The 21336-nt window shown below is 40.3% G+C and overlaps 2 protein-coding genes across 8 annotated transcripts in view; one reads left to right on the top strand and one right to left on the bottom strand.

Moving 5' to 3' along the window:
* Window positions 1-936: 936 nt before the first annotated feature.
* Window positions 937-11200, top strand: Tace (ADAM 17-like protease Tace). Its single transcript, XM_073081918.1, has 17 exons — window positions 937-1252; window positions 1753-1992; window positions 2861-2982; window positions 3172-3301; window positions 3691-3944; window positions 4031-4090; window positions 5256-5390; window positions 5882-6020; window positions 6550-6785; window positions 7071-7209; window positions 7432-7501; window positions 7717-8437; window positions 9678-9789; window positions 9874-9989; window positions 10074-10229; window positions 10349-10458; window positions 10771-11200. The coding sequence occupies exons 1-17, from the start codon at window positions 1189-1191 to the stop codon at window positions 10829-10831; spliced, it is 2865 nt and encodes a 954-aa protein (XP_072938019.1). The 5' UTR covers window positions 937-1188; the 3' UTR covers window positions 10832-11200.
* The window catches only part of Dhc64C (dynein heavy chain, cytoplasmic), a 47744-nt gene continuing 37602 nt past the window's right edge, over window positions 11195-21336 (bottom strand). For all 7 annotated transcript variants that reach the window (XM_073081915.1, XM_073081917.1, XM_073081912.1 and 4 more), the window contains 20 exons: window positions 20763-20923; window positions 20065-20207; window positions 19913-19981; window positions 19657-19830; window positions 19129-19349; window positions 18277-18445; window positions 17381-17555; window positions 17000-17117; window positions 16371-16584; window positions 15583-15655; window positions 15209-15330; window positions 14809-14994; window positions 14413-14541; window positions 14014-14122; window positions 13805-13902; window positions 13519-13647; window positions 12914-13111; window positions 12219-12329; window positions 11880-12043; window positions 11195-11592 (listed from right to left, as the gene is read on the bottom strand). In XM_073081915.1, coding sequence (XP_072938016.1) covers window positions 11412-11592; window positions 11880-12043; window positions 12219-12329; window positions 12914-13111; window positions 13519-13647; window positions 13805-13902; window positions 14014-14122; window positions 14413-14541; window positions 14809-14994; window positions 15209-15330; window positions 15583-15655; window positions 16371-16584; window positions 17000-17117; window positions 17381-17555; window positions 18277-18445; window positions 19129-19349; window positions 19657-19830; window positions 19913-19981; window positions 20065-20207; window positions 20763-20923 — 2944 coding nt within the window. In that variant the 3' untranslated portion in view covers window positions 11195-11411. The remainder of the gene's footprint in view (window positions 11593-11879; window positions 12044-12218; window positions 12330-12913; window positions 13112-13518; window positions 13648-13804; window positions 13903-14013; window positions 14123-14412; window positions 14542-14808; window positions 14995-15208; window positions 15331-15582; window positions 15656-16370; window positions 16585-16999; window positions 17118-17380; window positions 17556-18276; window positions 18446-19128; window positions 19350-19656; window positions 19831-19912; window positions 19982-20064; window positions 20208-20762; window positions 20924-21336) is intronic.

Below are 21336 nucleotides of genomic sequence, written 5' to 3' on the forward strand. Positions count from 1 at the left end.
GATAGTGCGGGAAGTACCGAAATGGGCCTATAGTTATTTACGTCCTCTTTATTCCCACTCTTATAAATGGGGGTAACGATGGCTATTTTAAAAACAGAAGGAAATATACCCTTTTCAAAACAAAGATTATAAATATGGCAGAGAATCGGCGTTAAGATATGGCTGGCTCTTTTGATAAATGAATTTGGAATATTGTCTGATCCAGGAGCAGAGTCATTAGAAAGATTAGTTATAACATAGTTTACTTCAGAGGCGTCAGTGTTTAAGAGGACAAATGAATTAGCAGGTGAAATTTTATTAAGGTTAGGATTTATTGTAGGAAATGGCGGTTTATTAATGTTTTCGGCTAGCGATCTACCTATATTTGCAAAATGATAATTAATGAGATTAGCAGATTCAACGGGCGATGACGATATGTTTTCAAGTTTGTGTGAGTCAACAGATTTATTATTAGTCAAATTACAGATAGATTTTATAGACTTCCATAATGTTTTGCAGTTTTTGTTAGAGTTTTCTAATTTATTTTTATCATAATTATTTTTGAGTTTACAGATTAAGTTGTGACAAAAGTTCCGATATCGTGTATAAGTTATTTTCAGTATTTGATCGTCAGCGTGCTTTTTTACTTTGAGATGTAATTTATCGCGGTTACGGATACAACGTAGCACTCCAGGAGTAATCCAGTAAATCAGTATCAGTATAAGTATCGAAGTAATTTTGCAGATTGTGTACTTGTATTATTAGGCTTGAAAATGTTTTTTTAACCTAAACAACCCAGCATACGACACTACATGAAATTATTATTTTTTTTTGCGAAAGACCAAGAGCACTATATTAATTCATAAACCGGAAGTCTTTCAGTTGTATTTTTTTTTTGATGGAGTATGGTTATAAAAAATAAAAATAACAAACTACTGTCAATGTCAGCAATTGTCAGTGTCAGACAGACGACTTCATCCTATTTTATATTGTTCTTATTTTATTAAGAAAAGGTTAAAATAATTGAGTTTTTCCATATTTCTATCAATATTGTAGATATAATAGAAATCGAATCTGGATAAACAAAAACCTATTTAGTTCTGTAGAAGTTACTTGATTTGGAATTATTATGAAGTAGGATACTTCGGTAATGTGGTATATCAAGTGTTTACAAGTGAATTCTGAAAGTTGTGTTTTTATGTAAATATCATGTTGTGTATGAAAATATTACAGTTGTTTGCTGTAATAGCAATTTCTATAAGTTCTAGTACGTGTAAGTATTTTTATCGGTTATGATGTAAAGTTTTATTTTATAGATCTATAACAATGTTATAAATCTTATTATACATAGACATTACTGTGTATTTTTAACATTTATGCGATGAACTAGAGATGTAATTTAATCATATTGTTAAATTCGTATCAAAATAAAGTTTTTGACCCAACTCCTATGTTTATTACAGAAAGGCTTCAGTTAGCATAACTTTATTTTATTTATGCACACACTCACACAGACTTTGTAAGTGTGCATTATAGAATAGGAGCATTATATCTCTCTCTCTCTCTGTCTCTCAGTTTATTAGGGTTTGACAAAAATAAAACATAATTCCGGATTAAATTTTTTCAAATATTCTTTATTTAATATTTACAGACATAAAAAGAAAAATTAAAAATTTGTAGTTCTCAATCATAATAGTTGTGTCTGTAAATATGGCGTAATGACACCTTGTACATCATCTTGACAATATTAATATCATTCTATGAATATTTCAGGCTCAATCTATAATAATTTGAAGTACTTTGAGACACTGCATGCGTCAAGTCTGACTCATCATGTAGTGAAGCGTGGTACAAAATTATCTAGTCATCCCTTTAACACCATCAAGGAGTTACATTTCAATACCTTGGGCAAAGATTTCCGGCTAATACTTCATCCACATAGCTCGGTGCTGCATTCCAATTTTAAAGCATATGCTGTTGATGGCAATGGGAAGAAAACTACTCTTCATGTCGGTATGTTCATATTTATATAATAAAAATAAAATGTTTTATCATAAAAAATAATAAATATATTTTAAACCGTTGGATGCTACATTAATTGCTGACACGACTACGATCTGGACACATTCCATGTAACAGATTTTCGTACATGATGCGTAAAAATACCTCACCAAACTGCCTAACATGTAATGTCGTTGAAGATCCCTACCATATTTTAATGGAATGTGTGCAAATTAGTAACGAGCGGAAAAATGTTAATTTTAATTTTAATTTGATCGGATGCTGCAATAGCATGCTGGCGGATCCGACGTCTAATGATGCCAGAAAGCTTTATGGACTCATTAGACGTTAGATAGCTTAAATGTTAATTGATTATAATTTGATTAATTTATTGCTTGGTTAATTATATTAAAATGTTGATAACTAGGGTGGCATGATCGCATGAGCGATAAAGCCCTTTCTTTTCTCTGAATAAAAAAAAAAAAAGATTTATACTGTTGGGTAATGTAATTATATTTTAAACCGTTTGATGCTACATTAATTGCTGATTAGACTCAGGTACAATTTGCTAAAATGACATTTGGTCTCTTGAATCTTAAATATTTCATTAAAAATCTTCTATCAAGTTGTTACGTAAGCTTCAGGATTCAGCAGGCTATAAGAAAAAACCCTTCAGTAGTATAATTGTTATACATAATACAGTTGTGCAGATATGAAGTTTTTAGGGTTTTGGAACAAATTACAATATATTACATCTTTGTTTTATATTGGTAATAATGTTACTTCATCATTTTATTGTCTTGATATATTTTATATAAAATTGTAGTTTATTTGTAGATCATCTATGTATCAATTTATGTCATATTTACACTCATTACAGATCGTGAGAACTTTTATACTGGAAGAGTATTTGGTGAGAAAGCTTCAGATGTGAAACTACATGTGGATGAAGGAGTAATGACTGGTATTATTCATACACCCGAGGAAACATATCATATTGAGGTGAGGAATTTTTTAATAACTAACATTATAAATAGTTTATATGTTCACTTCACTAAATGATTTCACATGTGAAGTATGACGTTATTTGAAAAAAAATTTTAAAGCCATTACTACAGTCATTATTATTGCAGATATGTTTTTTAAATTAAGTAGTTTTGAAAGATTTTTGATACAAATATTTTCTTTTAGCCATCCTGGAGGCATTTGCCAAACCTAGATTCAAAGAGCATGATCACATATCGCTCTTCTGACATTAGATTCAGCTGGGCAGATCACGAGAACCAGCCGAGAGTTTGTGGCTATGTGAAGGAAGGGCAAGGTAAGTACTGTGTAAAAATTGCTGTAATGTATTCTTTTTATATAGTTTCTGTGCTGATGGCATAAATCATCAAAAATTATGCGATGTTTTACTACTACTCTCTCTTAACAAATATCGAACCATCATGCGTAACACCGAGCACTGGAGGGGTGGCCAGCTAGTTGCAGTTCGATAATAGCCTCTGACCGAAGCGCTCGCACTTACCTTAATTAATATCGTCGGTTATTTTATTTATCAAAAGATGTCTAAGTGGGTTCATAGTGTTATTCGGTGTTATAATCTTTCTTCATGAGAGATGAACAATCGGAAGAGACTCCTGCTATATTGCTATTAAAGTTAGTGAAATTTGTAATTATTTTATGTGAATATTCTCCTCCATGCCCTATTAGAAGCAGAGTTGGATGAGGACAACGAAGAGGAGGACCTCGAAACAGTACACGAACGATCGGAGAAAGACAAGTACCTAGACCACAAACAAAGCGATAGTGTTGACTCTGATTCAAATAGAGGAAAAAGGGTCAAGAGACAAAGTGATTATGAATACACTCCAACAAAAACACGCTGCCCCTTGCTTCTCGTCGCAGATTACAGATTCTTTCAGGAAATGGGTGCAAGTAATACTAAAACTACTATCAGCTACTTGGTAAGCACAAATGGAAATCATTATCTTTTTGATGATTTGGTTATGTTGGTTGAGTTTTAAACAATTAATGTTGATGTTTTTCTTAGATAAGTCTCATCGATCGCGTACACAAGATATATAACGATACAGTGTGGCAAGACCGCCAGGTAAGTCCTGTTTGGAAATATTTGTATTTTCTACAATTATTGTGCATTGTTAATTGGCTTATATGTAGTTTACCATGGGTATAGAAAACTGTATTCTCAAAATTTACGAACTATATTGTGGGTCTTAAAATTGCAAGTGTTATAAGCTGTCAACTCCTTACAATTAATAGGGACATTACGTGATATAATATGATGCAGTACCTGATAATATCTTTATTAACGTTTTAAATGTTATATAAATATACATTACATACAAAAATATACATACATATATATTAATGTGTAATTAACTGGCAATTTGTATATATCAAATGAGAATATTTATTGATCTGATGCAGTATCAGAACTTTTAATTTATAATGAGGGTAATAATAAAAAAAAAATATGTTTTATTGATTAAAGTACAATTATATACAAAACAAGACGCAAGGGCCCCTGTACTGGGTTGGTAGCCAGTATTACTGGGTGCCCCGCTCATCACCAGGACAAAAATTTAACTAATATACACATGTTTTACGAATTATGACTACTTAAATTAAAAGCGTGTCCAACTCATATTAGCGTGTGTGTATGTATGTGTGTGTGTGTGTGACTGTGTGATGGTGTGTCTTAGTGTTTGGGAGTGAAAGAGTGTGTGTGATCCGAATGTCACTAGCACTGATATAATGAAAGCAAATAATATCTTATAACAGTTGTTCTGTTTCATTATATTTTAATTGCAACAAATATTTTATAGTGACTTCTTTCAGCTTTGACATAGTTAACGGGTATATGTTTAACTTTCTGTCACTTGTGTTGTATAGAGTGGCAGACTGGCATTTATACTGCTTTTTCTTGAATTTTGTTGTACAGGTTGGTATATGACAAACTAGTAGTAATAGTAGTATAATAGTATAATAGTAGAATGTTGGGGTACTTCTGTGGAATACTTCGAATAGGGCGTTACACTGCCCGATTAAATAGTGATTTGTATTATAAAATGATAAAATAGAATAGTAAATTGTTAATAGCGAATACCAGTATCACACCGACCGTCAGGACCGATTTTTTCGGGTTTAACATAAGTCAAATAAAAACGTCGTGGTTTAATGCAACATTTATTTTCGATCTTTTTTGGATTGAAATGTCGTTTTCATTAAATAGTACCACCGTATAATGTTTCCAGGATATGGACGGGTTTAAGGGCATGGGTTTCGTGATAAAGAAGATCCTAGTGCACTCGGAGCCGACGCGCGTCCGCGGCGGGGAGGCGCACTACAACATGGTGCGCGAGAAGTGGGACGTGCGCAACTTGCTCGAGGTACTCCGTTTGTAATCACCTCTTATATTCATGCAATTATTTTTAAGTGCAGCCTATTTTCCCTGTATTATGCAGGGATTACATAATTATACCATTATAGGTTAAATGTAGCTATAATACAATTTAAATACAAGAAATTTAATGATCATGCTATCTCGTCATTAAATACTCCTAATTAAGTGAAGTGATGATATGATAAGTGGAAAAGGGTAAAAACTTTACTATCGTTGCATAGTGCAGAAAATCCCGCGCTCAATAGAGTACAACGAGGGATGTAAGAGCTGTAGCTGTTTACATATAGATATTAGCAACAAGAATGCAGATTATTTGATGGTAAATGTCACTGCTGACCACGGGCGTCTGCAATCAACCTCAGATAACATTTTAGTCTTACCAGAGGTCAGCTACATACCTTTCTACCATTAATTTAAAGTTGGAATGCCTCAAATTAATATTACTTCAGTTTAGTTTAATATAATCATGGTATTCAGGTGTTTAGCCGAGAATACTCTCATAAGGATTTCTGCCTGGCGCATCTGTTTACTGATTTGAAGTTCGAGGGCGGCATCTTGGGGCTAGCGTACGTCGGCTCCCCGCGACGGAACTCCGTTGGAGGAATTTGTACGCCAGGTACGTATAAGCCTTGTATTGATATTTACGAACTGTGGTAGTGTATGGTTATTATCTCGTTTTATATTTATTTACTGATACCTACTTTATTACTACATATATTGACTATGGGAATATTTTTAATTATGATTTCAAATGTAAATTTTCTTTTATTTATGCTTCTTGTTTTTTGTTTATGATTTATTTCAGTTTGGTCTTTTTGTTTCAGCTATTTATTTGGTGCATAATGTGAGTGTTTTTGTGTTCGTTTGCTTTTTGCTTTATTGATTCAAGTGTAAATATATTTTTAACGTATACGTACTATATTTCAAGGCAATAGAAGTGGGAAACGTGTAACATCAAAATAATTCAGTCGATCAGAAAGTTTGCTACCGCAAGACTTGCATATAGTGAGTCATGCAAATTAACAAAATATGTGTCGTGTTTGATGTATACAACATAGATAATACAAGACAATGAGATATATGTATGTATTTCCTTTGAATCCGTTGAATGACAATGTTATAATGGTCGTGTATGTGGTGTGTAGAGTACTTCAAGAACGGTTACACGCTATACCTGAACTCGGGGCTGAGCTCGTCGCGCAACCACTACGGGCAGCGCGTGATCACGCGCGAGGCGGACCTGGTGACGGCGCACGAGTTCGGCCACAACTGGGGCTCCGAGCACGACCCCGACGTGGCCGAGTGCTCGCCCGCCGCCAGCCAGGGCGGCTCCTACCTCATGTACACCTACAGCGTCAGCGGGTACGACGTCAACAACAAGGTGCGATACCTTACTCTGCTAATAACTATGATACGGACTTTTGAAAGTAAACATTGAAAAATGGACGTCTATAACATTTAATGTTTACGTTACGACGAAAAACAATTCCAGATAAAATTTGACTTGTGTATTGGTAGAACATATAAATTTAGAAAACTATTTCATCTATTGCTAATTTTCTATAATATAGGTACATTCCATTCCAAATTTACATTTAATTAAATGTTCCTTTAATTGTAAATAAATAATTGTTCATCAATCTACATCCCAATATTCTCTATGCAGAGGTTTTCCCCGTGCTCGCTGCGGTCGATCCGCAAGGTGCTGCAGGCGAAGTCGGGGCGCTGCTTCTCGGAGCCCGAGGAGAGCTTCTGTGGCAACCTGCGCGTCGAGGGCGGCGAGGAGTGCGACGCCGGCCTGCTGGGTACGTTGCTCATACTCTTACTTGACAAAACAAAAACACATGTTCAAACATCGTTTACTAGGCATATTGACATACTAGCATACTGACAAATACTTCCATTAACCATCCGTAAATTAAAAGAATGTTGTAATAATAATTATGATTAAACAATGAGATATGTAAGCAGATTTCAAAGTATACAAAAAATAATTGTAATAAAAACAATAAATTTATTTGTTACAGGAACTGAAGATAATGATATGTGCTGTGACAAGAATTGTAAATTGAGGAAAAATCAAGGAGCTGTTTGCAGGTAATTTACTTGTTTTAAAATTACTCATTTGTACAAATAATCATCATTGTGCATTGACATCCAAATCAACCACATGTTATACAAACCAATCAAAATTTCAAATATGTTTTTTTTTGTTAGCTGTTAAAAGTCATTTGCGAGTGACCCGCACATACATATGAACTACCATCGAAAGTTAAATATAAGCTTGTAATAAAAAGTGAGTGTCTGTGCAGTGACAAGAACTCCCCGTGCTGCGCGGGCTGTGTGTTCGCGCCGCCGGGCGTGGTGTGCCGCGAGGCCGCGCACCCCGCCTGCGAGGGCGAGGCCACCTGCAACGGCGCCTCCGCTGACTGCCCCAAGGTACGTGTTCGCGCGCCGGGCGTGGTGTGCCGCGAGGCCGCGCACCCCGCCTGCGAGGGCGAGGCCACCTGCAACGGCGCCTCCGCTGACTGCCCCAAGGTACGTGTTCGCGCGCCGGGCGTGGTGTGCCGCGAGGCCGCGCACCCCGCCTGCGAGGGCGAGGCCACCTGCAACGGCGCCTCCGCTGACTGCCCCAAGGTACGTGTTCGCGCGCCGGGCGTGGTGTGCCGCGAGGCCGCGCACCCCGCCTGCGAGGGCGAGGCCACCTGCAACGGCGCCTCCGCTGACTGCCCTAAGGTACGTGTTCGCGCGCCGGGCGTGGTGTGCCGCGAGGCCGCGCACCCCGCCTGCGAGGGCGAGGCCACCTGCAACGGCGCCTCCGCTGACTGCCCCAAGGTACGTGTTCGCGCGCCGGGCGTGGTGTGCCGCGAGGCCGCGCACCCCGCCTGCGAGGGCGAGGCCACCTGCAACGGCGCCTCCGCTGACTGCCCCAAGGTACGTGTTCGCGCGCCGGGCGTGGTGTGCCGCGAGGCCGCGCACCCCGCCTGCGAGGGCGAGGCCACCTGCAACGGCGCCTCCGCTGACTGCCCCAAGGTACGTGTTCGCGCGCCGGGCGTGGTGTGCCGCGAGGCCGCGCACCCCGCCTGCGAGGGCGAGGCCACCTGCAACGGCGCCTCCGCTGACTGCCCTAAGGTACGTGTTCGCGCGCCGGGCGTGGTGTGCCGCGAGGCCGCGCACCCCGCCTGCGAGGGCGAGAACGTTACTCTGTTCGAAATTTCGAATGAGCAATTAGTATTTTGTAGTAAACGCTAGTGTTTTATTGGGCGTCTTTCCTGTTGTGGGATATAAGAAATAACATTGTGAAGGTGGTAGAACCCTTTGTGGTTCGACTCCGGCGCCACGGCGCACCACCGCCACACCTATTTCTGCCTAATAACGGCAGTGTTAAAGCTCTGCTGTGTTCCGTTTTGAAGGGTCTGGTAAGGGATACAGACTTTTCCGAGGCGTTCCAGCTTAGTCCTCAGGGGTAGCGGTGGATTTGTGGTCGACCTCAGGTAGGAATATCTTATCCTATCTGGGGTTGATTACAGATGTTCATGGGCGGCAGTAGCACTTACCATCAGGTGGATTGCATGCTAGTCTACTACTCCTGTATTATATAAAAAAAAAAAAACATGAATAAAATAATAAATAGAGACTCAATCAAGTAGACTAATTGTTGTTTATCCCTGTAGTTCCGGGACAAGAATAGGGCTACGGTATTCCCCTGCCTGTCGTAAGAGGCGACTAAAAGGGTGCTTCTGGGGTCGTGGGTGGCAAGAGTGGGAGCTCGAACCGCCCGGCCAACGGCCCCGGGAAGGACGGCGGTATGTGTGGTCGCATACCGTCGTACGCACCAGACGGTGCGGTGAGCGATAAGCTCTCCTGGGCGGAGCCCGATGGGGCAATGCGCTAAGAGGACTCCGGTTGCGTTCCTTTGGAGATCCCGGAGTCCTCTACGCAGCGCTGTGGACGCCCACCCGGGGGGGGGGGGGGGGGTGTAGTGCGGTAAGAGTCCCACATAACCCTGTGTCGCTCCCAAGGCATCGGGTACCTTTTGAAGGTTTCCCCCTTGTGAACAAAAAAAAAAGACTAATTGTTGTTGTAAGAAATCTGGATTACATTAGCAATAATTAGTGATAGTTATTTACTTTATTTTTATTACGATTTGTCTATAAGATTAAACAAAATATATTTATCTTGTATCCAAAGATATCATCATAACATGTGTTTGTATCAGACTTATAGTCTACTTTCATAGCAGATGTATGTTGTGACGTACGGTCGGTTGCAGGCGCCGGCGATCGCGGACGAGCACGAGTGCGCGGAGCGCGGCCGCTGCCGCAACGGGACGTGCGTGCCCTACTGCGAGACGCAGGGTATGCACAGCTGTATGTGCGACATCGGTCAGTACACTTCATTCTAGTCCTGAAATCTTTTATGCTTTAAAGCAGTATTTTATGCTCTTAATTGTTGTTTAATTGTTACAGTTGCCGATGCGTGCAAGCGTTGTTGCCGTAAAAGTTTGAATAAAACTTGCTTCCCCGTGGCGCACAATGACATCCTACCAGATGGAACTCCATGTATCCAAGGATTTTGTAATAAGGTAGTTACATTTTATTTAAAAAAAATCAGATGACTCTAGCATATCCTATTTCATATTTACCTAATTAACATTTGTTATTTGTAGGGTGTTTGTGAAAAAACGATCCAAGATGTTGTGGAGCGTTTTTGGGACATTATCGAGGACATAAACATTAACAACGTGCTGGGCTTCCTCCGCGACAACATTGTTGGCTTCGTGGTGCTCATCACCGCCTTCGTCTGGATTCCAGCCAGTTGTGTGGTCAGTATTACTGATGTTCTTGATATAATATACATTTGTGAAGTGATTTCTTCAGGTATGTTATTATTATGATTGTTAGAATTCGATTTATTATTAATATACAACATTTAAAATTACAGATAAGTTATGTGGATCGTCGGCGCCAGCGACGGCATCTGAAGAACGCGGAGTGGGAGAGACAGCACGACCTCGTGCACCCGTCATCGCCGCGTAAAATAATACACATTCGGTAAGTTTTAACGGATCATATTTATTATTTTGTCTAACGATATCAATTATAGCAACAAAGCTCTGTAAGCCCATATGGTTTGACAGTTATCGTTTGGGTTTGACAGCTGTTATATTAAAGTACGAGATGTCCCATCTAGCGACATCTCTTACTTTTGTTACTCCCACAATTTTGTTATTGTTACTCACAATTTATTATTTAATATTTATTCTTCTAAATTGTGGGAGTAAACAAAGGCTATATTTTTAACTTGTTTAATAGCAATTTTCTTGTAGTCATACATTTTTTACTAAATATACAACTTATTTTCAGGTTGCCAAAACAAAAACAAAGTGGTATGAAGACGGTAATACAAGGAACTAGTCAACTTTAGAATTTATATTGTTTTCTCAATATTATTACTGTGTATTTTGTAAGTTTTAATTGAATCTTTTAACGCAAAACCACAATACGACGCCATTTCGGTCGGCCTGGAATTTTGAAACCAGGTGCCGACATTTTTACGGTCTGGCGGGGAAACCTACGCCACGCCGGCGCCATGTACACGATTGTCTATGCAATGTATATTTTAAGTTTTGTAAAGGTATGTATGTATTGATATTTGCACGGGCGCCGTGAATATCTGGCGGCGCTTCGTGGAAAGTACGGTGCCGGGCTTTTTGTTTCCACCGGTTTGTGCGTTATTTAATTGTCCATGCGTTGTTCTTAATTAAATATAGAAGAAAAAAAACAGTAGTTTTATTTGTGGAATAATTTATTGAAATTTGCATAAATATTTTTAAGCATAAATAGTTTTAGGTGTGCAATTAAGCAACAATAATTAATGTAGAATTAAATACGTGTGTTTTATTTATATTATCTTGCAAGGAAGCTGCCTAAATTGTAATGGTGCTTGCTATGGTATGAGCCATAGTTATAGGAGTGTAGACAAGCAACGGATAGTGGTGTCCGGTTTAGTTGAGCGCGGTGGAGGTGAGCAGCGCGACGCCGCGCTCGTAGAAGGCGTGCGGCTCCTGTCCGGCGGCGATGGGCAGCCGCACCGTGAACAGCAGCTCCGAGCGCGCGCTGTTCAGGTACACCGGCAGCGTCAGCGTGTGCCCGCCCGCCTGCGCGCCCGCCGCCGGCTCCGGACCCCTGAAATATTATTTTACTATTAACAAACGAAATGATGATGTTGACGCGCTTGAAAATTAAGAGAGCACTTATAGTAGTCTCTCTTAGTTAGAAGGACCTCAGATATGATTACTGGTCTCTCTCTCTCTAAGGAATGCCACTGACTCGTTGTTACCATGTAAAATTCCTGCAGTCTTTCAAACCAGTATACAGCAACACTTGATTCAACTATTAAGCAGAAATAAGTGGTATAGGGTTCTGCCACTGTAATTCATCATATAATTAATAAGTCAACAAAATATTCTCACCGAATCCATGTGAGCACAGTGAGCGGCAAGTCGACCATGATGGTGTTGGTGAGCAACAGACGGTTGCCCTTCACGGTGGCGCCCTGCAGCTTGAGCCCAGTCACGGAGAACGACCACTCCGTTTGCGCGTTCTCGGTCGGAGTACCCGGGTCGGGGATGGTCACCTGTAATGTTCATATAAGTCGTAAGCCTCACATTTAAATATTCACATATATGGTGATTGTACGAGCTACCACAGACAAAAAGACTATAATGTACTACATACTTGTAGGTATACATAAATTTAAATTGCACATTAACATAGTTAAAAAAATGTTATGATTGGATTGGTTTTCTTACCTGCAAGTGCAATTCTTCAAGCGACCAGGAGTTAGCCTGAGCCACGCACTGACGTGTTGCGGTGATGTACGCCTCCGGGTTGAGAAGACCTCCCAGCCATACAGGGATACTCTGTAAAATTATAAAGTAAAACGACTTAAAATGAGAAAAAAATAAAGATTTTATTTTTCTTGACACTAAAACTAATCACGCACGTAGACATACAAACATAGTGACGATTAAGATCTATGTACATTTATTTGCTATGTTGGTTTATAAAATTAAAAAGTTACATTTTTAACAGACTTCAAAAAAGGAGGAGGTTTCTCAATTCGACCGTATATATATTTTTTATTAATAGGGTCTCGAAGTACTAAGTCAATGAACGAACACTGATAGAAAGTTTCATTCCAGTACAATGTTTAGTGAATCGACCTATGTATAGTCCACGCCAAATTGCTAGTCCGCTCTGAATAAAGAAACGAGTCGCGTGGAAGAGCAAATTGTAGATATTAACGGTACGAAGACAGCGCGGCACCCCTCCAGGCACCCGTCCGCTGCCCGCTCTCGCCCACGGGTACATAGCTGCATTTGTGAGCCCTTACGTTACGGAGTATATGCTAACTAAACCTGCGCGCAACAACTATACCAAATTAACGAACGAACATGCGAATAGACAGTCTCATTATAACACAATGTTTAGAAATTCCATGTACCTGCAAGCGCTTGGCGCCGCGGTCGGCGACGGCCTCGGAGACGGCTGCGAGCTGCGCGACGCGGCGCGCGAAGTCCGCCGCCCACTGCTGCACCGTGCAGCCGCGCGCCACCGCGTAGCGCCGCCAGCCGCTCGGCAGCATGCCGCGCACCAGCGCGCCCACCATCGCGCGCGTCTCGTTCGTCTGCTTCATCGAGCCCTGAACCACAACAGAGATTAATGTGTTAGTGTCCAGTCTCCTTCATCGAGCCCTGCACGCGAGAAACGATATTATTATGTTAGTGTCCATCTTTGGTTTTGGAGCTCATGTCAGATTGTGAAAAGTAGAGGCAGTACAGTTTGCTATTTCAAGACTTGTAAAATTTTCTTTATCATTGAAACGGGAAAAATTAATTTATAACATGCACAGAACACAAAGGTTGTGTGAATTTAAAACCGTCGAACAAACTATAGGACTTTGGTCTGAAACTCACATAATTAGATAATGATCGCTTAACTACACGTACAAAAACAAAAATACTGATAATTCAAACTTATCTGCACATAAAATTAGAAAGAAAAAAGAATACTCAATGCCGTACTTTGCAATAGTTCACAAACTCTTACCTCACAGATGGCAATGACGTTGCGCAAATCGTGCAGGACTTGCTGCAAGAGCGATGCTCCAGCAGCGACTTCGCGCTCGAAGAAACGGTACAACGGGTCCTTGATATTCTCCACAGTGCGGCGTAAAGTCTGAACAAAAAATAATATTTACTTAAACATTGAAATACTATGCAAGATATTTCGTAACTGAATTTCTCAAATCTAAGCCACAAAATACGATACTGTTAAACTAATAGGCGTATGCATTATAGTTTCTTAAAATATTTGACATTTATGTTTATCTTACCGGCAATTCCTTCGGGAATAATTGTAGCCAATTGGTAGCAGATTGGTGCAGTGTTTTCATCCAGGCAGGGCGGCCGTCTCCCTCCACCACAATGGAATCTAGAAAAAAAAATACAACCTATATTTTTCACAGAATTAGGGGTTATAGCGCTTACGCATGTTTTTATATACGGATTTATTTAGATCGATATTATATTTAGCGTAACTTACGTGGGTCGTCTTGAGTGGCAGCGTTATAAGCAAGTTCTTCTTCATCTTCCAGTTGTTGCATCTTCAAAAGCTTGGATACGAGATCGCTACCTTGTGTTGTTAAAAGCACCTAAACCAAAAATTTACTTATTATTTACCTATTGTCAAAATGTCTGATTTTTATCATGTAGCAAACCTTGGCAAGGCAGATATTGACATAAAATAACGTAGATATATTTACGTAATGTTAAGTTTGAGTTCACGACCCCCATTACAAAATAGTGCATAAAAAATGTATTCGTGATTGATTATCTGTCATAGTCTTTGCAGTGATGAGTTGCAATATAATAGAAATAAATCAAACAATCTCGAAACATATGCGTTATTCAATTAGCATGAGAGAGAATACAATCAATTTACCTTTTCAGCGTTGTTGGGCAATCCGAGCCACGAGGGCGTCTGCCTGTCCGACAGGTCCTCGATCCACTTGAGGAAGTGGTCGCGACGGTTGCCGTCCGGCATGGTGATGTGGCGCTGGTTACCAGTGGCCTGCGAAATTTGCATAGCTTTATCCTTCATGAGAGTAAACAGAATTAAATAGTGTCAGGAATTCATATGATTACGGATAATTTAAAATATGAAGAAATTTTAATAATCTAGCATTACCATTGTAAAATATGTCAGAAAGAAATAAATAAATTTATTGGCGCAGGCGTGTAAGAAATACAAAAAAAATTACAAATTATTTAAAAATAAAAAAATACTTAAAAATTACTAGTGTCAATGTATAGTCGTAATGTATACATGTATACATACCCCGTCCACATTGGCGACGAGAGCGAAGTCAGCCTCGAAGGAGCGCGGCGTGAACAGCTTGCAGAGGAAGGAGTGCAGTAGCCGCTGGTCGAACACGTTGTCGATCTTGCCGCCGTAGATGCACTGCGACAGCAGCGTCACCAGCGCCTCCCACGGGACCTTCTCCGGGGGCAGGTTGGTGCGGCCCTATTTTGGGAATATAGTGTATAGTGTATTTGAATAAAAAGCTTAGATAGTTGTTGTAAATTATTGGGACTTGTATTCTGACTTCATAGGAAGCAAATGTTAATAATTTACTTTAATAAATCAAATTACGTCCTCGATGACTACATTAATACAATTGTAGAAATACCAGTGTACAACTCAATAGATGTTTAGTTAATAAAAATGTCACTCTAACCATTGCAGTAGCGTCGATCCAGGTGTCGAGCGTGTCGCAGGCGACGCGCAGGTCCGACTCGTTGAACTCGTAGTACTTGGCCCATCCCAAGGGCACGTAGCGGAGACGCTCTTGCACAATGCCTGTATAGGGAAGTACAATTTTTAATGTAGCTCGGTTCGAATACAAAGTTCCTTGTTATTTTGCTTTTCCACCTCGCCCTATCCAATTCAAAACAACATCCCTACATCTCTGCCAATAGGTATATTGGTGGTGCTTTCGCTGTCGAATTGCAATTATTTACTAATATTGTGGCAAATAAAATGCAGCATTTCAGTACCCAATATTTATCCGTAGATAGTTGATAAATAATGATTTACAAATTAAAAACTTACCATGGAACCAGGCGAGTAAGAAGTAAAGTCTAGCACGTTCCGAAGGTTGTTTCATCATGCGGGCGGCCGGTACCTAAACAATCAATATTAAAATTTGTAAACTAAACGTAAGGTAAGGAAATAAACGCTTATTTAGCTTAAATTGTAAATTTCTTACGTTTGAAAATTTAGTATGATGAGAAAAAAGTAAAAGTAGAAAATTTATATATTTTATGTTTAAAAAAAGCAGTGATAGCCTAGTGGTTAAGAAACTCGGCTCCTCGATCGAAGGGTCAGAATTCAAATCCCAGGCCTGAAATTCTTTCAGGCACTTCGCAGTTGGCCAGCGCGGTGGACTATGGCCTAATCATTCTCATTTAGAAAGGACCAGCAATGGGACAATAATGACATGACAATGATGATGTTTAACATTTACTTTATTACGAAATATACAGTATAAACCATAACTAAGTTTTTTTTATATAATATAGGAGAAGCAGACGAGCATGCAGTCCACCTGATGGTGACTACCTACCACCTAAGTGACTACTGCCGCCCATAGACATCTGTAATCAAGCCCAGATAGAATTAGATATTCCTACCTGGCCTCTGGAAAGTATGTCACCCTTACCACACCCTTCAAACCAGATCACAGCAGCGCATAACAGGCAGAAATAGGTGTGGCGGTGGTGCCTCCGGAATCGAACCACAAAGAGTTCTACCACGTTCACTTATAATAAGAAACCATTTACAGAACTATTCAAGATAAGATTCAAGAAACTATTCACGTAAAACAACAGAGCACTCACAGTGGCGAAAGTCCGCAGCAGGTTCGCACGGATACCGGGCGGGGGCTCGAAGACGACCACGCGGCCGGCTCGCAGCAGGTTGACGGGCAGCTTGGGGCTGATCTCCGTGGTGAGGAACAGCCGGAACGACGGGTGCGGCTGCAGCGAGTGCAGCTTCTTCTCCAGCTGCACCAGCCACACCGGCGCCAGGTGCACGTTTTTCAGCATCACCCAACTGATACGAATAAGAAATAGCGTTTATGTGGAGTCATTAAGTAACAAAAATAACTAATGTAAAACTAGACAAAATCGTAAGTGAAAATTAATGATCTACATACAACATAGGTTTAATTCGATCAGACGTATCCGAATATACATTTGGTTTCGCAAAAGTTATGCAATTTAGGGTCGATGCGATTTTAAAAGGCATTTTCAATTCATTTATTATACATTTATTCTAAGTTTAGTAAATACCTTTAAAGATAGAAATTATAGCACAGAAAATAACATGTACAATTTAAAAATCATGAAACCTTAACTAGTTCCAAGAACTTTACAGTATTATGTTATCAAAATTGAGCTACGTAGTATGTTAAAAGTTAAGAAATTTAAAAAAGAATGCAATAAAAAACAAGATAACTGTCGCTTACCGTCCTGTTTTACAAGCAGTGTTAATAGCGCGCTCGGCCTGGTTGAAACCTTCCGCCGATCCAATAGCAATACTGGACAGGGGCTTGTTCAGCTCGGTAGCCATATCGTCCACACGACCTGCACACAAATATATTTTAGCATGCAACACAACTAAGATGAATATTCAGAGAAGCTAGAAATTTCGACAAGTAAGTCTAATTTTAAAATAAAGGAAAATAAAAAAATGGTTTACAACATAATTTAAGATCTTGTGAGTGTAGCGATATTATAAAGTATTGAGAAGAAGAACGACAATCTTTTTTGTCTGTCCATATTAAATATATTTATAGCTATAAATTATGTGAAGCAAACTCAACTTTTTCATTTTAACATCAACTTACCGCTAGCATCATATCCAGGTACGGAGCATAACAGCGCCGGCGTGGTAGCGTTCAATTGATTCTCGGTAATGCTAGAGAGGTCGAGCTCAGTTTCCGCTTTTGCCATGAAGCCGGCGCCGAGCACGGCCGCCACCAGCTGCGTCGCCGCCGCTATCACTCTGTCCGGTCTGAAGGCCTGTTGTTGATGGTACAGTGTATTGTTAAAGTAGGCAGCATTGACTTATATAATCAAATGAAAGTTCATTAAATAAGATATTCTGAGGCCATTCAAATTAAATGAAAGTAAAAAAAGAAAATTTAACTTCATATGACTATGACAAATGCAATAAATAGACTTATCGCAGAATACTGCATTTCTTTGCTATGTAGTAATAATGGAATACAAGTGCATTAGAATTTGAAGCAATGTGGTGTGACATAGTGCAATATGGTGTAATGTACTATCATTATAGCAGCGTAGTGTGGCGCGATGGTGTGGTGTCGTTGTATATTGAAGCATATTGTAATATTATATAGTACGGTGAAGGCGTACGGCATTTTACAACGTGGTGAGGTACATTGCGATATGACGCGGTGAATTAAACACTGTAATGTGGTATAGTCCGCGCCAAACTGCTAGTCCGCTCTGGCGCACAACTACAAGCGTATATTCCGTAACAACGTAAGGACAAACTAACGCGGCTATGTACCCGTGGGCGAGTGTGGGCAGCGGACGCGTGCCGGGAGGGGTCCCGCAGTGTCTTCGTCCCGGTAATTTCTACAATTTGCTATTCGACGCGACTCGTTTCTACGTTCAGAGCGGACGAGCAGCTTGGCGCGGACTAACATTACCTTGCGAGGTAATGTGGTATATTGCCATGTGGTACAGCGTCATGTCACGTGGCACAGTGCATTACCTGTATGAGCAGCAAGCGGTGGCAGGCGAGCGTGTGCGGCGCGGGCGGCGCGGCGGCGTCGGCGTCCCACAGCGTCGGCACGCACTGCTCGGGCGCCGCCTGCGCCAGCCACGCCGCCAGCTCGGGCAGCGCCGCCGCCTTCTCCAGCAGGTTGCGGAACGCTACCAGCCTACGACACACGTACACACACGCGTGTTAAACATCACATGCACACGTACATTACAATATACAAGGAATATTTTAAACATTACAGAATATTGATATACATGCCTCATACATAACATTAAATATTTTAAACATTACAGAGTATTGATATACATGCCCCATACATAACAATACCAAGTGCCATTTAGGTTAAGAATAATGATCTAGCAAGGTGCACTAAAATCAGAAAGAGTTATAGTTACTAAAATTTAATATTTCGACTTCAAAGGCAGTACTTCCCTTTTTTACATTATATCAGTGTTTAACATTGGTGCGTTCTGGTAATAAGTATAAGAGTCATCTTCACGATAGCCATAATCAACGTTACGATAGCAATACGTCCACTCGGACCGAAGGTCGCACACAAACTGATTAGACTGGCATCTACCTTATGTCGGTAATGACGTATGCGCTCGAGAAAAATACGCACTTACCAACATACACTACAACTTTATTTGAGAAGCCCGCTTCATATTCTCGCGAAAAAAGCACGACAAACGAGAATGTGGAGCGGGCTAGAGTGATTACAAATATTTATAAACTACAATGACCACGGACTATCAAGTCACGTGGATAATATAATCGTATGCCACTTTAATGAAAAAAATACAAAACAAAATAAATATGAACTATGATAGCAAAAGTTACCTGGAACTAAGCCTGGCGGCGGCCTCGTGCTGCGGCTGCGTGAGCGGCTCGACGGGCGCGGTGCTGGCCACGAAGCCCTCGCGGCCGCGCAGGAACACCGCGAACTGCCGCTCCAGCGTGTCCTCCGCGCCCGTGCCCTTCAGGTGGATGCGGCACAGCAGCAGCGCGAACGTCAGCCGGTCCGTGTGCAGCATGCCGCGCGCCACGCGCTCGTACACCGCCTGATGACATACACGGAGACTACACTCACCCATACGAACTTACTAACGAATATGAATTTGACCTTATACATTTATTTAAACAAATATTGTCAGTACAATTGTGATAATACAAATTTAAATATGGGGAATTGACAATAAAATACTACTTTTGTGTCCATATTTTTAAATGTGTATCGTTTTTGAAGTCATCATCAGTCGTTTTGAAATCTATATCTATATTACATCTATGTTTATTAGCATAAATCTCACACACAACAATCAATTTAAGTCTCTTAATATAATGTGAAAGTCGAAAACAAGGTCTTACCGCAAACAACTCCTCGGTTATGATCTTGAGTCTTGCTGTGTAGTCTGTTATACCATTCAGCGACTGGGACACGAGCACCGAACTGAATATATCGAGGAACATCTTCAGCGAATACTGATACAAGAAGTGTACTTGGTTCAGCGACTCCATCGTGAAGTAGATACTGCTGCAAGCCTAAAAAGAAACAATGAATAGTAGTATATTTACCAACAAGTAAATGGTATATGGTTCTAAGATCCTTTTATAATGTACTTACTTGAGAAAGTGGCAAATATTGTTGACTGACTGTTTCAATTTCACCAATGACCTTGTCGGTTTCTTCCACCTGGAAATATATGAAAAGTTATAAAATTTGTTTTTAAATGTTAATATTAAAATATCCCTTTAGACTTTTGACAACATCCTGACCTTCTGCCCAATATCGTCGGCTTCCTTTTTCAGAGTTTCAAGGGTAGCAATAACGGAGTCGTCATCGAGAATCTTGCCCTTGGCGTCGTTAAGCGCTTGCAGCAGGGACTTCTCTAGCTGACGCAGACGCAGGTGGAACTCGCCTATAATTAAGAAATAAATTATAGTTTGTCTATTTTTTTTAATAAATTCATGAATAATTAGGGAATCATAAGGATAAATTAAAGTGAACTTTAATTCAAATAATACAATGGAAATTTCATTTTATTTTTTTTGAAAATAATTGGCAATCCCAAGCTCTACTTTATTAGTACTTTACACCAAAATATTTAAGGATTCGTATATACTGGAACGATTCATGTAATTCTTCAAAAGTTACCGATTTGTATAGTCCGCGCCAAGGTTCTAGTCCGCTCTGAAGTTATTGCACGCAGGAGTAGTCTAAGAGCCAATGAGGTCGAATACAAGCGTATAGTCCGTAGCAACAGTAAGAGCACACTAACGCAACTATGTACACGTGGGCACTGGAGAGTTGCGGTGGACATCCCGCGCCATCTTCGTCCCGCTACTATCTACAATTTTCTGTTGTGACGCGATTCGTTTCTATACTCAGAGCAGACTCGAAATTTGGCGTGGACTCTACTCGTATGTTGATTTCGGCAAAAATTTGACAAACAAATGCAATTTTCCTAGCATACCTTGCAGCTTGAGCAGGTCGGAGCGTTTGGTGTCGATGTCGGGGCGCTCGGCCTTGAGCACGCGGTGCAGGCACTGCGACTGCAGCGACGAGCGCGTCACCGTGAAGTTCACGAACGTCACGCGCGAACACATGTCCGGCGGGAACTCCACTGTCGGGTCTCTGTTTTATATATACGCTTTATGAAAAATTGTCTCTTGATCCTGATCAGAACTACTCTAACTATCTACGTATATGTCTAGTTCAACTATCTTCCTTGTTCAGTAAAAGTTGTGCCAATCAGAATCGGGGTAGCTAGTAACCTACTCTATTAATTGGACAGCCTTACCCAATGATCCTGGGACCCAGCTAATGCTTCAACTATAGTATAACTTTATGAGCTTAAAGAACACAATAAATTGGATGTAGCATATTTAACTTTAAAAAATACCATAGAATCCGACTTGGTCATTATGATAAATAAAATAAACTTAATTCAGCTAATGCTTCTGCTGTAGTGCAACTTAACTAACATATTTGTAGAAACACTAACACAAATGATTATGATGATTTGCTTATAAACTAAGCGTTATCCT

Source organism: Epargyreus clarus, unplaced genomic scaffold (genome assembly GCF_041222505.1).
Source record: "Epargyreus clarus isolate Ecla_fem2 unplaced genomic scaffold, WU_Ecla_fem_2.2 ptg000017l, whole genome shotgun sequence".
Taxonomy (NCBI): Eukaryota; Metazoa; Arthropoda; class Insecta; order Lepidoptera; family Hesperiidae; genus Epargyreus; species Epargyreus clarus.